This window comes from Ptychodera flava, unplaced genomic scaffold, assembly GCF_041260155.1.
Source record: "Ptychodera flava strain L36383 unplaced genomic scaffold, AS_Pfla_20210202 Scaffold_36__1_contigs__length_1797346_pilon, whole genome shotgun sequence".
NCBI classification, from domain to species: Eukaryota; Metazoa; Hemichordata; class Enteropneusta; family Ptychoderidae; genus Ptychodera; species Ptychodera flava.
Window position 1 is genome coordinate 1,056,852 of NW_027248358.1, and position 16,995 is coordinate 1,073,846.

Sequence of the window (16,995 nt, forward strand, 5' to 3'; positions counted from 1 at the left end):
TGGCTTTTCCTTTGTATGTGTCCTCATGTGAACTTTTAGATCTCCACTCGTTGCAAAATCATTCCCACACACTTTGCAGACAAATGGCTTTTCCTTTGTATGTCTCCTAATGTGGAAGTTTAGATTTCCACTTGTTGCAAAACCCTTCCTACACACTTTGCAGACAAATGGCTTTTCCTTTGTATGTGTCCCACATGTGAACTTTTAGATCTCCAGTCCTTACGAAACCCTTCCCACACACGTTACAGACAAATGGCTTTTCCTTTGTATGTGTCCTCATGTGAACTTTTAGGTGTCCACTCGTTCCAAAACCATTTCACAAACTTTGCAGACAAATGGCTTTTCCTTTGTATGTGTCCTCATGTGAACTTTTAGACTTCCACTCGTTGCAAAGCCCTTCCACACACATTGCAGACATATGGCTTTTCCTTTGTATGTGTCCTCATGTGAACTTTTAGACTTTCACTCCTTGCAAAACCATTCCCACACACTTTGCAGACATATGGCTTTTCCTTTGTATGTGTCCTCATGTGAACTTTTAGATGACCACTGCGTGTAAAACCCTTTCCACACACTTTGCAGATGAATGGCTTTTCATTTGAGTGTTTTCTGATGTGAACATTTAGATTTTAGTCTGTGCAAAACCCTTATCATATACTTTGCAGATGAATGGCTCTTCACTTTTATGTGTCCCGGTGTGGATTTTTAGAGAGTTACTGCTTTGAAAGCCTTTACCACATACTTTGCAAACAAACTGCTGTTTACACATATGAACTATAGTGTGGTATTTCATGTCTTCGTTCTGTGTAAAACTCTTACCACATTCTTTACGAACAAATGTCATTTCTTCACCATCCAAATGACTTTCTTCGTGTTCATTCTGTGTAAAAGTCTTTTCATAAGCTTGGACGAAAAAAAACCTTTTCAAAATGGGTTGATGTCTGACTCATGTTTTCTGTTCATGGCTTCCCCTTGATGGTTGATCTTGCTGACAAGATGTTTTTGCAATAGGAGTTTTTGAATATTCTAAAATCGAAGCATAAGTGGAATAAGTGTGAAAGATATTCTACTTCAGTGTGTTAGTGGTATAGATATTAGATAGTTTTTATTGTTGAATTATTCATTATACAAACGAGAATTCAGCTGGCAGCCATCATGAAGTCATGCAAATTATCCTGTCATAGAAACATTTAAATAATAATGATTTTTTTTTTAATTTTCATTGGGAAAATCTTGATATGAAATGGAACCGAAATTACAAAATATAAAGACTATTTGAATCTCTTCTCCAAGACAAAAAAGTGATAAGTAGGCTGTCATCTTGATAATACTAATTAACCCAAATTTCTCAAAGCTGAAATAGAACCAGTTATAAATATTTTCTTTTTGGTGAGTTTGACAATCAAAATCAACTGACAAAAACAAAAAAATAAGAACACAGACCTAGATTAACCAAACCAGATGTATGTCGCTTGCATCATTTATAAGGACATTGAATATATGTGTCAGAGAGGCATTGAGTTCAAATAAATTTCATTTTAACAGTCCACTGTTGAATCTACACAAAGTTAGGGTCTTCCTCATCCTCAGTGTAATGATTCTGAGAATAACGATACAGCTTCAGCTTAAAGGTAAGGTTCACCAAGGCTGACTTTACAGTGTGCAAGCTTTGGGATCGCTTATCTTGTTGGAGTTGGAGTTAGGCTTCATCAACTTCACATATTTGAATAATGGGAAAAAACGCCAAGCTTGGTGCTTTCATCAGTTGATATATCAGGGACCATATTCAGATAAGTTTAGCATTGCCCCCCCCCCCTCTCTCTCTCTCTCTCTCTCTCTCTCTCTCTCTCTCTCTCTCTCTCTCTCTCTCTCTCTCTCTCTCCTCTCCTCTCTCTCTCTCTCTCTCTCTCTCTCTCTCTCTCTCTCATGTTTACACAAGGCTGTACTTGCATGCATGCATGGATACAGACAGACAGACAGACATACATACATACATACATACATACATACATACATACATACATACATACATACATACATACATACATACACACATACATACATACATACATACATACATACATACATACATACATACATACATACATACATACATACATACATACATACATACATACATACATACATACATACATACATACATACATACATACATACATACATACATACATACATACATACATACATACAGACAGACAGACAGACAGACAGACAGACAGACAGACAGACAGACAGACAGACAGACAGACAGAAAGACAGACAAACAGACACACAGACACACTGTAAACAGACGGGCACACAGACAGATGTCAATATCTTACCAGATAAGCTCTCTTTGGTTTATATTCATGTACCAAATTTGAGTGAAAATTTTTATATCAAGATGACACACTAAAAAATAAAGATTTTGTAAATGTGGCTCCAGTAGGGCGAGCTGTGCATAATTATTCGACATCTGACGGCAATCTTAACTTTTCTACCATCCTTAGCTTTGGCTTGACTCTTATTTTTCAAAGGCAACTTTTTTGAATCTTTTCTTCAACACTTTCATCCCCCTCCCCCGGACGTCAAGGGTTCTACACCTTAAGTCACATACAATACTATCCGTCTTACATACCCAATGACCCTTAACCTTTTACCTGACCTTTGCTGGTTTCTAAATACACTGTAAAGTATCGCGGGTTGAGTGTCTTTTCCCAAAATCTTAGTTTGATCAAAGTGTGATGGATGTGGCTCCGTTTGGGTCGCTTCGACACACAGCATAGATGTAAACAAAGATCCATACCCATAGTTGCTTGTGGTTCGATACACACGGCGAAGGTTACTGCAATAAGCTCTAGAGAAAGAGGAAGTTCGCGAACAAAATAGCCTAGAATCCTACACGTCCGCTTGCCTCCGTACCTACGACCTAATGCACGGAGTCAAGCGGACGTGTAGGATTCTAGGCTACGAACAAAATGGCTGTCGCTGAGAGAGGGAGCTGAATTTCCCTTACAAAGAGGTACAGTTCGTTCAATAAACGAGCATCGATGGCTCCCACTACATCTCTAAATTCATACCTGCTATCCCCTTTGCGCCAAGATAGATCTTCTGTGCATTTCCAGGTACGATTTCCGAGATGACCCTTTCTAACAACAGCTGCCAAACAACCATGGCAGAATCAGCATACCGGTGCACTGCTGTTTGTATCCCCTGCTGATCTCACCCGTGCACATGCGCAGAGAATCAAACAATGCTTCGCAGAAATGACATAGCCAGCTATATCTGTTGATTTCCTTTCTGTTGCCAATTTTGACAATCGTCATGAAAGCAAAGCTCCTGTTACTGCTTTATGTGCAGTAATCTAAATGAAGCAATGTTGAATTTCCACACTTTACTAAAATGTATTATGGTTTTAGGAAGTTTTAAAAAGTTAAAAAGGGTGAAAATCTTCCCACAACTATCGATATTTAATTAGTGTAGGCCTAATGATACATTTTAAGCCCGGAAAAATGACGCCCGCAAATCTAACCACAACAGAAAATAAGACATCCGTATCGCTGTATGACAGACAGTTGAAGATGAAAAAAATTTCGAAGTCAAACTTTCAGATTAGGGACCGGACAGAAATTACGGCGGTGGTGTTTTTTGACGAAAACTATTTTTCGTGAGGGCACTTTGAAGAGCAGTGAAATATTACTCATGCCTTTTGGAGATGGTCACAACTTTGTTTGCAGAATTCATGGTGTATATAGTGCTTCATCCAAAAATATAAAATCGTAATACATGGGCGTCTATGAGGCAAACTAGTAACAATTTTCCCCGCGAAAACGAAACTGTAATGTACATCTGTATATGTTTGATAATCAATGGAAATGTAATTTTCTCGAAGGCGGAGGTAGAAAGTGCACGTGTTTTCCGAAACATGATTTGGGATATCACAAACGATGTGGATTTATTATACATGGCAGCATGTGAAACCAAATCGGGTCTTCCACCCATGAGGGGTGATAAAATCGACAGGGGATAAGGCAAAGGCCACCAAAAATAATTTGTTTCTGGTCATCGCGCATCATTTCAAAGTGTGCGCGTCAACTCTGTTTTTTTCCTGTTTTTCATTTGCCCCTATGGAAAACAGGGGAAAATGTATCAAATTCTGCCAAAAAAAACCTGAAAAAAAAATTGCGTCGCCGCATCATTTTTGCCACATGTCAATGACCAGAAACAATCGTATTCTTTTTTTTGGCCTAAAAACGGCACAGCACCGAAATTTAAATGTTTCAAGAGCGACCGTGGACATAACCTATCAAAAGGCCTACTCGAGCCAAGCCTAGTTCAGGGGGGACTATTTGATGTACTGGGGGTCTGGAAGATTTTCAGAACAAACATTCCAGCGAATGTCAATGAAACAAAAACAGCCAGAGGCGGATAAGAAAAAAACAGATGACTCACTAAGATGAAAGAAGAAAATCCACCAAGAGCTACTTTCAGGAACACATTTTTGTTATTTTCAGGGCGTCCTTCGGGCGCAACTTAAGACTGTGTCAGATACACAATGGTTCTTTGGCCAAATACATTTTGGGGCGTGCTATGAATATAATAAAATGAAGGCTTCTTCTCACATTGTTTCTACCGTTGTTAGGAATGATATAGTGAGTCGATTAATGAGGTTTCATCTTAACGGCGAACATGGTAAGACACTGGTGAATGGTTTTTTTTTCCCACATGTCTAGTTTGATGGTCGCCACTGTTCATCAAAAAGAGACGCTATAGAATCAATACGTTGTGATCTGATTGTTGTGTGCTTTGTTACTTAGACAGTTCGTGTTCGTTTGTCTCATCGTCTTTGGTTTTAGTTTGAACGAGGATGTCTTTATGTTATTGTTCCTTTTAAATGTTATGATCGTTTTTTCTGGAAAAACTGTGGTGACTGTTTGATCGCCCTCTATCATTTTCCAGCTTCTTGATAAGCATTGTTGATCAGGCTGGTTTTAATATACCGACTGAAGGTCGTTGTATAGACAAGTTTGTCATTACGTCATTCCTCTTATCTTTGTCGATGAGGTATTCTTGACGTTTAATAAGGTTGACTTCATTTCTGATACGAGATATTTCTGATTTTCTGTAATCACCTTTAGATGTTTTCGAGTCAAAAAAAAAATTATCACCTGAAGTACACTCAGTTCCAGATGCATAAACATTTGAGTATATGTACAAGTATTGTGTTCCAACTGATTATCTAATGTGCAACATTTACTCTGCACACAGTAGAGGACTGTACATTTGTTGTTGGAAAAAAAGTATCCAAATGAGGAGTGCGAGAAAAAAAGTTACCAGTAAATAGAGAGTGAAAATAAAAATTGAACAGTGGATCAGGTACGAAAAAATTGCAGCCGCTTAAATCTTCCAGACCCCCCCCCCCAAACAAAAAGGATATTAAAAAGTCAACCCTTAGACTAACTAGTTGAACCATCTTGCTGGTCAGCTATCGAAAACGTCCATACGGGCTGTATAAGTCTTTTAAACCATGTGACACTCGCCCATTTTTATGAACAACAGACAGTACCGCCTGTGTGTCACATTGTATGGCTGTGCCTATATCTTATGCAGATAGATTAATTCTGCGTCAAACCCGTATGGTGTACGTATGTCCTTGTTGCATTATATTAGTAAGCAAAGCCAAATCACATAGACTGAACGATGATATTTCTACACGCATTTAAATATTAAAGCTATTAATTCCTTGGTGATCAGTGTCCACGACCATTTCGTAAACCTTTAATCATTCCAAGGTATTGTATTCCTCAAGGTTGTATCACTCCGTGTCTCCCCCGATTTACAAAATAATGAGGTCGTTGCCTTCTGCCGTCCTAAACATATTTGTTTTTAAAGGCAGGGGTAGCCTGGATATACCCCCTATCTCCCTGGGCATTCATAATCCAACATGAGTGCCACATGGTGGCAGCGTCAACGAATGCTCCCGAAAATCTGAATCTTTCAAGAACCATGGTGTAAATTAAAGCTCTGTCCCAACATATTACGTTTTGTCAATACTTGTGGAATCACCTTGTTGGCGAAATTCTCTCATTTTTCCCATTTTAAGTTGCTTTTTGATGCCAAAACTGCTTCTATGCTGTGTTAAAGCGTCCAAAGAACAATTGATGAAAGCGTTCAAACAGCTGCCAATCACAAGGGGACGCGCAAAGGTGCAAACGATCAAACATTTGTTGTGTACATCGGATCATGGACATAAAGGATTAAACCAATGGTGCACAATAGTAATAAACGTAATTATCTCAGTTGTGACTCCTTCTCTACTACATCCATGATCGGATCGATTACGATGTCAACAATGAATAAACGATTTTTACTATCTACCGAGCAAATTACTTGACCAACGGTTACATGGACAAAACCGGCGACATGCGGACCCATTTTGGACCGAGCACGAAAATTACTTTTCTAACTACTTTCAGCCTAAATCAACTTGATTCCGATCTATGCCTACAAAAATCACTAAACCGCTCGCGCTCACAGACGGCGAAAAATTGCTCTCATGACGTCAAAAACCGTTGTTTGCTGGAGATGCACGGTCAAAGGCCAATGCAGTGGCCGGCCATTGGATACGTTCATGCGACGATTATACAGGTGCCCATAAGCCGCATTGTTATACACCTGCGTCTGTAACCTATGGAGTTTCGTCGTACAGTAAGTTTCGGTATCAGAAGACGCGGAGTCCAATAACTTTAGGGTTATTTGACGCTATTTGACCTTTGACCTCAAAACACCTTTACGTCAACACGAAGAAAAAGGAGATAAAATTTTACATTTTTTACAAAAATATATACTTATTAGCATTGAGTACTTCCCAAATCAAATCGTGGTCAGTCCAAAACCTGTGAATTCGAGTAAAATTATGCTGCTGACGTACAATTTCTACCATGTGCACTGCGCAGCGTGGGTTGAAATTTCGTTCTGCGCGCTAGCGGACGCGCTCAACGCGTTCTCAGTCTGCTGGCGATCGCTCAGTACAGTGAGCGACGAGCATCCAAAAGACGCCTTAATTTCGACTTTTTTCTCGTAAAGTTGGACTAAAAAGATGTATAATAATAAGGTTATTCCCAAAATACCGGGATTTATGTCCTCGTACATCGTACGCTTCGGTATTGTCCTCGACTCTACGCGTCTCGGACAATATCTCCGCTGCACGATGTACTCGGACATAAATCCCGGTATTTTTGGAATAACCTTATATTATTTCCTGTCGGGTCGGGGCGATGAAACTAAATCGCGATCCATGCATCTCTGTTGGAGTTGTCCAAAAAGAGACACTTGCCATAGACTATAGCATCAAATGTTGACTGTTCAGGCTGAAACACGATGAAAGGTCTGAAGATCGCCGTGATGTCGTTCTTCTCTATACGTTTTTCTGAGCTTGTTTTTTTACTAAATTGTTCTAATATTATCTGACGTTTGTTTGAAATCTTTATCAACTTTTCCTTCCCAACCAGGGCACAACATTACCTTTTTTACTTTCATAGTAACCTAGGATTCATTTAATTCGCTGATCAATAGACTCTTCTGTTCTTCCTCGATTGTCTGTAACTGACTTTTCTATCGATATTGCGTTCGCACTCACGTGTCTTGAAACTTACGTCATTCCCTGAAATAGTTTTCGGACAAACTCAAGAAATTTGACAACTACTAACGAATAGTCGGCAAAATTTACAGAAACTAGCAACAATAATTACACGTATGGTAATTTTACCGTCTTTAGCCTAAGCGGGTTCGCTTTGCAGAAGCAGTATATAACGATCTGAGTTCCCATTTTTACCCTACAGTGTGAGTGTAGTATTCAAACAACTCAGATCATAATCTTACGCTGTTCCGAGTAGCCTGGGTATTTTTTATAATATACAATAAATTGACCCTATCAAAATTACTCTTTTTTACATTGCTTGGATATCGATATATTTTCTATATTTTTACGCTCCCATATATGCATATGTATATATGCAAATGGGAGGTGTCCGTATAAGGTGGCAAAATGGCGTCTCTGTGTATGTATGTATGTATGTATGTCTGTTAGTCCCTCCACATCAAAAACTCCTAAACCGTAGCACCTACTGTCTTAGTATTTGGTGTACAGGTGCACTAGGGGTGGAGATGTGAATTTGTTCAAATGAACTTGTCAGTGCCAAAAATATGCAAATGGGGGGGAAAAAAGAAAAATGTTTGTATTTTTAGGGTATTTCTTCCGTTTTTAGTCAAAAAATCTTGTTCTCTGAAATGGCTCGTCTGATTGCTATGAAACTTAATATTCATGTTCCTCAGAATGACCTCAGTCATGCTTGTACAAATTGTATTGATATTGTCATATTTGTAATTTTGGGGCGATTTTCCCAATTTTTGATTAAAAAATTTTTAATCCAAAAACTGCTGATTTGAGAGCTTTGATACATGTGTTTGGTATACAGGTATCTAAGATTAATCTCAATATAATGTATTGAAAGTATGTTGAAACTGGCAGTTGTTTTTTTAATTTTTGGGCAATTTTTGCCTCTTTTGGTCAAAAATGTTTTCTCCTAAAACTTCTGATCTGGTAGCTTTAATATCTAGTGTACAGGTTCCTAGGGTTTATGTTAATTAGATATATTTAAAATTAGGATGAAATCTGCAATTTTGTATTTTGGGGGGCAATTTTTCTCATTTTTGGTCAAAAATTTTGTTTCTCAGAATTTACCAGTCTGATTGCTTTGATATTTAGTAAACCGGTCCTTAGGGTTTTTGTTAATAAGATATATTGAAATTAAGTTGAAATCCGGAATTTTGAATTTTTGGGGCAACTTTGCGAAACTTTCAGTTTTACTGGGATATCTTTCATTTTGTATTTTTAAGATTTTTTTTGTTAATTTTATACCTACTGGAACTAAGAGTATATAATGTGGTGATTTAGTAAGCATTTGATATGGTAAACTGTATTTGGTGTTGAAATGCGGTAAAAAAATCCTGGCAGATTTTGAAAAAATTCCAAACAAATGCCAATAAAAAATTCAGCCAGAGAAGGTTTGACAAGAAGAAAAGGTGGGAGAGTGGGGAAAAAAGAATGTACAATGGATCGGATAAAAAAGATAATGTACCTCATCGATCTTCCAGACACCATCCCTTATCAAATGGTCCACCCCGATGTATTTTTGTGCACAATTAACCATGCAGTGTATTTTAGTTTAAGATGTCAAGTTAGGTAAGGATTTGAAAGGAATAGTCAAGTTCACCACAGTTTAACTTTATCTCTTGTGTCATCATCGTTGTGTAATTGGTTAAGTTTGTAAATTGTTCCAGATGTGGATGTACCAGCTGTTCTGGAAGAAAACAATGTTTACTTTTCCTGTAAGGTTTCTGAATTGATGATTGTATGTTGAAATTTCTCCTTGTATCTGGTGTATGGGCAAAGTGTAAACATTGGTTACATGTTATGTATTTCAGTCTATGTCAAATATTGTAAATGAAAAATCAAGAACAGTTTACTGTGTGCTTGTAAAGATAACATATTTGTCAATAAACTGCCTTGTAGATTGATTGTCTTAAATATTATCACAGAAGTAGAAAAGGAAAAAGAAACTAATCAAATTGCTGTAACATATTCACTCTCAGTGCCTGTATAAGCCTATACTTAACTATTTTATCATTACATTCAGCTGTTTGTTATATCTTTATCACTCTCCACGGCCAAGGCACACTTGGGGTCAATGTCATCACTCTGTGCCAGTCTGTGTATGTCAGTCTGTCTGTATATGTATGTCCATGTTTCATACAATTGTTGACTTGTTTTGATAACTATATGGGAGCGAACAGTGATATTGTCGCTATTTTTTTACTTTTACTTTGCCACATGTGGGAGCAACGTATTTTTTTCATCGCTACCAGTTCTTTGATATGAGATTCTTCAATAACTTTAAAAAGTGGCACCTCATTGGAGGCGTATCGAGCAAGAATTGGTTGTGTCACCAGGTACCTGCAGTCAACAATGTGGCCCTTTGTCTTACGCACGCTTTTGTATACTAATTACCCAAGGAGTAATTTCGTCTGTTCGTCTCCTTTTCATGCTGCTGTTTATGAGTGGCAACGTCAAACCAAATCCCGGACCTGATACCCATTCACAGGCAACTTCGATAACAAAAAATATCTAGGCACGATTCTAAATTCGTCTGAAATAAAAGAGCGACTCCAAACAATAGCGTCTCGAAAACTGTTAACCGATTGTCTGGCTGAATCTCAATGTTATACTTGAATAATACAAATGGACTAGAAAGCCGTATAAGTAACATTGAAAACACTTTGCATGCCATCCGTCACACTACTTTTTTCGAAAGACTTGGATGCGACCGAGAACACAGAGAAAGATTTAATCAGGGAAAAACTAGGTATCGCAAAGGACATAATATTTGAACGAGTACATGGTTGTTGCAACGTTTACATTCTTCAAAGACGAGGACCAACTAAGAATGTTTAGTTGAAGGGAACTTCGGTCAGTATTGAAGACGAATTTTCGCTACGAATGAGAGCAATGCTGAATAAGCTATTAGCAAAATGGCGTGTGATTCCTATTCTTGACAGCTCAGCGAAAGTAAGATTGAACAATGATAAACTTGTTGTCTCGTTAAAACGTGGAAAGCACGAAGACAGTCGCTAGTGCAAGCTGATGAGCGCCACCATCGACTCAGCTAGGTAGAAGGCCGGTCATAACATGACAATGAACCACTAGCTATCCTTGTTTTGAACGTTCAATTTGCAAAATAGTATTTTTGAGGGTTGGGATATGGCCCAGCAGTCTGTCTGTTGCTTCTCCACTAGGTGACTGGATGCCGTATGTTGTGACTTCGGTCGCGATTGAAAACAGCGTATTATCATATGTTTGAGGTAAACACACGTCATTTATCAATGTTGTATTTTTCAGCTGAACTTTTCCTACAACTAACACCAGGTATGATCAATATATAACTAAGGTCACACCAAAATTCGTGAGCTCACTATTGATAACGAGCATAATTAGAGAAATTCATTAAAGGGACAACGTCGGCCATTTTTCAGGAATTTTGTTTGATGCGAGATAATACTTATATTGTTTGACATGTTGAAAGATACTGAATGAATGGATGACCATGAAGATATTCGACCTCGGTTTTAGACAAAGTCAATAAAACCATCGTGAAAATGAATTAATGGTCTTGATCTTTAATTCATTTTCGCGATGGTTTCATTTACTTTGTCTAAAACCGGGGTTGAATATATGCATGGTCACCCATTCATTCAGTATATTTCAACATGTGAAGCAACATAACTAGTATCTCACATGAAACAAAATTCATGACAAATGGCCGACTTTGTCCCTTTAAATATGCACTTGTAATTACTTATTACATAATGAACATGTAGGATCAAACGATTGTAGAGGTACGCTCAAAATCTGTGACTTGAATATTAACATATCCTAGCTAATTAATCAAATTTACTAAATATACAAATGATCTCATGATAAGAATGTCCTAGTCATAAACATAAAACATCAGCAGACCTATGTACGATCAATATTTAGCGGTGGTCTAGTCGAAATCGGTACACTCAATACTGATAGAGACAAATGAGAGAAGTTTATTAAGTAATATGCAAATTCGCTTAAATTAGGTAAGCCACGTCCACCATACTATTAGGAAGAATATAAAAAAAGTTTGAGTACCTGGGTGGTTTCATCAAATTTGGTGAAGTACATTTACAGTATAAGTCTAATGGTTTAATTCATTAAATATGCAAATAACCATTCATTTTGGAGACCACACCAAATCCACAAAAATCTATTCACCTATAAATCTTTTTATGATTGTGCTGTATACCGAAATTTCACGGCAACCTGAATCTTTGGTTTCCAAGTTGCAAGGACATACATACATACATATATACATACATACATACATACATACATACATACATACATACATACATACATACATACATACATACATACATACATACATACATACATACATACATACATACATACATACATACATACATACATACATACATACATACATACATACATGCATGCATGCATGCATGCATGCATACATACATACACACACATACATACATACATACATACCTGCTTGCATGCATAAATACATGCAGACAGACAGACACATTACATACATACATTTTTACAAAATATAACCTCCCATATATGCCCAACCTATAAACATCGGCTTGCACCAATTGATACCGTCGCTTATAATAATGTAAACAAGAGTTTATTGCATTCTGACTAAAGTAAACATTCCATGCTTATAAAGATCATATGGCCAGATTTACCATAACACGCTATCAATTTGACAACTTTTTATTCTACCGCGCTGTTTTCCAGAAAACTTAATTTTATTTTATTCTTACCAATCCGACTACAGGTGGAATTTGGGACTTTCTAATTCGACCAACTTATCTTGACAAAGTATTTTGAACATTTGATTTTTGATAACCTACAGAGAACAATACTATGTACGGTACAGAATATGTTTAAAGCCGCACTTTTCAATCCCAGGTTCTCGCATTAGTGGAGTTCTCCTCCCAGTCAAACACATGGCCAGTACTATGTATGATTTCTATTACATTAATTACACAAAATGATTTCAATCTTTTGTCAAATTTGCTAATCCTGCAAATAGAGCTTATATAACCGTCTGATTGACGGTCGGTTCAAATTGCCAACGGTCATTTATTCCCCAGCACCACACTCGAATTTCCTTAAAAATGTCTTCCAGTCACGTTAGAATTTGAATATAACCATAAGGTTCGATCGGCAGCAGCTTCGTGCTGACCGCTTGGCAGTCTGTCAGTGTTTTTAGCAGTAGGAAAAAACTAAAAAGTGGCATTTTCTGGAGTGTGTGCCCTCATGTTGCCTGTTTGGTGTCCACTTACACAATGAACGCCGCCATAGGTTGGCGCCCTTTTAAAGGGAGGCTCAGCCTTTAAGTGTTGTCTTCAGGATAGTTGCCTTTATGTTTTTCAATCATCCAAGATGGTAAGCATATCACTTATGCATTGTCGATTAAAAGGAAATCTGTAATAATTCGACACAAATTATTTCGGCTTTATTGATTTTCTAGTAATTCGATGATATAAAATCGTAATTGTTTTTTTCCGGTTGAATTGATCGGGCTTTTTACAGTACAAGTGTTACATACAATATAAGTCGATTAATTTAAAATACCATTTACCTTAAATTTTCGAGAATTGTATCATTTATATAGGACCTGGTAATACATTAGCCTTAAACAGCACAATAAAACCATTCACACAGGCAGTACCTGAATTTGGATGAATGACCTACACCATTTCACCTGTGTACCAAATTTGAAAGCAATCAGACCATTTTTTGAGAGAAGAAGAAAGAAGATTCTTTTACAAATATGGCAAAATAGAAAAACATAACTTAAAATACAAAGCTGCAGCTAATATTGAGCTCAAACCAACAGCTAAATTAGTGTTGCCTAATTTCTTGATTTTTGGCCATTTTCCGTTTTCTTGCCTTTCCCTCATTTGCATATATTTATGAGACTGACAGGTTCATTTTAAGACAACACATCTACACCACATATGGCATCACAATACCAAAATCAGTTTAATATGTACAGTGGTCCGTCCCTTCGTCCGTCCATCCCTCCATCAATCCAGACAGACATACGTACATAAGGCAAATCTCTTCATCATGTTGACAAATGAAAAGTAAGTCATACCGATCTATTTATATGATAGGATTTTTTAAAACTGTTTCTAAGAAGAAGGTCAAAGTTGACAGGATATGACTGATGAAAGATTACAGAAAACGGACGCAACATTGCATGTAGACGAAATGTAAGCTGCGTATCTCTAACATTGAATCTACTAAATGTATACCCCTCTTTTTGGGGGTGGAATCAACTTTGTTGGAAAAACCTATTCTAGGTAATTTTCTAATCAAGGATTTCACAGAAAATGGCATTTCATTTGAATCAATTCAGTCAAAGAATGAGTGGTAATTTCTTACCACACATTTTTCAAACAAATTGTTCATTTCTTTTGTGTGTCGTCTTATGATATGCGAGACTTCGACTGTGTGAATAGCTTTTGCCACACACTTTGCAAACAAATGGCTATTCATTTGTATGTGTCCTGATGTGAACCTTTAGATTCCATCCCCGTACAAAACCCTTCCCACACACTTCGCATATAAATGGCTTTTCATTTGTATGTGTCCTGATGTGAACTTTTAGATTTTCCTTTCTTGTACAACCCTTACCACACACTTCGCAGACAAATAGCTTTTCATTTGTATGTGTCATGATGTGATTTTTTAGATGTCCACTCCGAGCAAAAGCCTTCCCGCACACTACACAGACAAATGGCTTTTCCTTTGTATGTGTACTGGTGTGATTTTCAAGATGTCCGGCCAATGCAAACCCCTTTCCGCACACTTTGCAGACGAAGGGCTTTTCATTTGTATGTGTCCTCATGTGATCTTTTAGACTTCCATTCCGTGCAAATCCCTTCCCACACACTTCACAGCCAAAGGCTTTTCATTTGTATGTGTCCTCATGTGAGATGTTCGATATCTGTTTGTTGCAAAACACATCCCACACACTTTGCAGACAAATGGCTTTTCATTTGTATGTATCCTGGTGTGATCTTTCAGATGTCCACACTGTGCAAATCCCTTCCCACACACTTCGCAGACAAACGGCTTTTCATTTGTATGTGTCCTCATGTGAGCTGTTCGATGTCCGCTTGTTGCAAAACGCTTCCCACACACTTTGCAGACAAATGGCTTTTCATTTGTATGTATCCTTGTATGATTTTGTAGACTTCCACTCTGTGCGAATCCTTTCCCACACACTTTGCAGACAAATGGCTTTTCATTTGTATGTATCCTTGTGTGATTTTGTAGACTTCCACTCTGTGTAAACCCCTTACTACATACTTTGCAGACGTACGGCTTTTCCCCTGTATGTATCCTGACGTGGATTTTGAGGGATTCTCTGCTACTGAAGTCTTTACCGCATACATTGCAGACAAACTGCTGCTCATCAATATGATCCAGTGAGTGGTATTTCATGTCTTCATTCTGGGTAAAACGTTTACCACTTTCTTCACAAACAAATGCTCTTTCCTTTCCATCAAGTGACTTTTGTTCATGTTCTTCCTCCGACAAAAGACTTGTCATTTTTCTGCAGATTTATTCCCTTGTGGTTGAACTTAATGAAAATAACTCCGTACAACAGACGTTTTTTTAATTTTCTGAAATACAAGCATAAATGGAATACGTATGTATAAGTTCTTCCGTCAAAGTTCTGGGAAAAAGCGATTGTCTTGAATTTTGTGTTCTTCTCCGAAACGCAAAATTTTCAGGTTTACAGTTGAAATATTTCACGAAGTATCCTTTAGCATGCATTACACCGTTTACACGGCTTTATGAACATTTTATAAGTTGCATGCAGTGATAGTACCTTTATGAGGACAATGTGAGATTGTCATTTGTCATAAAAAGTCCGCAAAAGATATGCGTTCGTTTAAATCAAATCCTTCATTATCAACAAAAGTTCAAAAGTGTAAAATCTTGATGTCAGAGAGAGAGAGAGAGAGAGAGAGAGAGAGAGAGAGAGAGAGAGAGAGAGAGAGAGAGAGAGAGTGCAATGTAAAAGTTTAGATATAACCATTGATTCACTACTGCTTAATTCCATCACGTCGATTATGATTCCATACATTGTAAATTATTATTATGGATGAAATGTGGTGATGAAAAAGGGAAATTTCGAAAAGTTTGATATAAGTACATTTTCTGCATGTTTTAAGAAAGGAAACGTGTTCTCGTAAGGTAATATTGTAATATCACCTAACGACGGTTTAGAATTTAGTTTAAAAGAGAGACAATCGAGGAAAGCCAAATTAACGGGCTCGGCAAGCCTCGCCCGTTAATTTTTGGCTTTTCTCTTGCCCTCGCCCATAAATAACCGTGAATGGTCAGCGCGTCGTCCGTTATTTCTATAGTAATTGTTTGTTTACGTGCCTGTGAATATGAATATCGTAAACATCGTAACTTTACAGATTAAACGCAAATTGTGATCATATTCTATCACAAAAATGGAGCATTTATGGGCCACGTTTTGAGACTATTTCAAAACAAATCTCCGGATTTCCAAAATTTTTACAGGGTGCGTGACATTGCGTCGCATTCTGCACTACACACTGTTCAGTGAATGCATCACATTTCTGTAATACAAGTTCTTGGGGCGTTGTCTTTCGCGTGGGAAATTTTCGTAAATTTTAGCGGTTTTCTTGAGTTTGTTGATAATAGAAATAACAGACTCCACGCTAACCATTAGCGTGTATTAATGGGCGCGGGCGAGTGAAACCAAAATTAACGGGCTCGACAAGCCCCCCGCGTTAATTTTTGGCTTTTCTTTCGCCCTTGCCAATAAATAAACGTTAACGGTCATCGCATCGCCCGTTATTCTATATTTATGGGCAATGGCGAGAGGAAAGCCAAAATTAACGAACGAGGCTTACGGTGTAACACGGGCCATGGCCGAAGTTTTAAGCCTATTATACGTCGACGTCTGAATCAGGAAAAAAAACTTTTTCGAGAGTTTTAAAGTTCTACTTAAGTGTATTCATTCTGTATGATAAGTAAACATGCAGCAATCGATACATACTTTGATGTTGTGTGTTAGAGCATGGAGGTAGTAGAGAACGCCTTGTACTTCACAATCAAGAAATCCGTGTGTGCCAAACACTGAAACTCCAAACTCAAATCACTCGCGTTATATCACTCGCCGTGCGTGGCATGCTACAATTCTATTGTTTCAAACCCACGCCATGAATAAATTACAACGACGTTAATAAAGCACAGACTGTGATTAGACAGCTCGATATTACAAGTGGTTGAAATACATTAGAATATTGGTGTAT

General features: G+C 37.6%; 2 protein-coding genes across 2 annotated transcripts in view; both read right to left on the reverse strand.

Moving 5' to 3' along the window:
* Window positions 1–16,995, reverse strand: part of LOC139127769 (26S proteasome non-ATPase regulatory subunit 10-like) — a 534,262-nt gene that overhangs the window by 255,801 nt on the left and 261,466 nt on the right. The window lies entirely within an intron of this gene.
* LOC139127770 (gastrula zinc finger protein XlCGF57.1-like) overlaps window positions 12,182–16,995 on the reverse strand; it is a 305,983-nt gene continuing 301,169 nt past the window's right edge. Inside the window, 2 exon segments of the mRNA XM_070693652.1 lie at window positions 12,182–14,579; window positions 14,582–15,324. Of these exon segments, the coding sequence (XP_070549753.1) occupies window positions 14,184–14,579; window positions 14,582–15,250 (1,065 nt within the window). The 5' untranslated portion in view covers window positions 15,251–15,324 and the 3' untranslated portion in view covers window positions 12,182–14,183.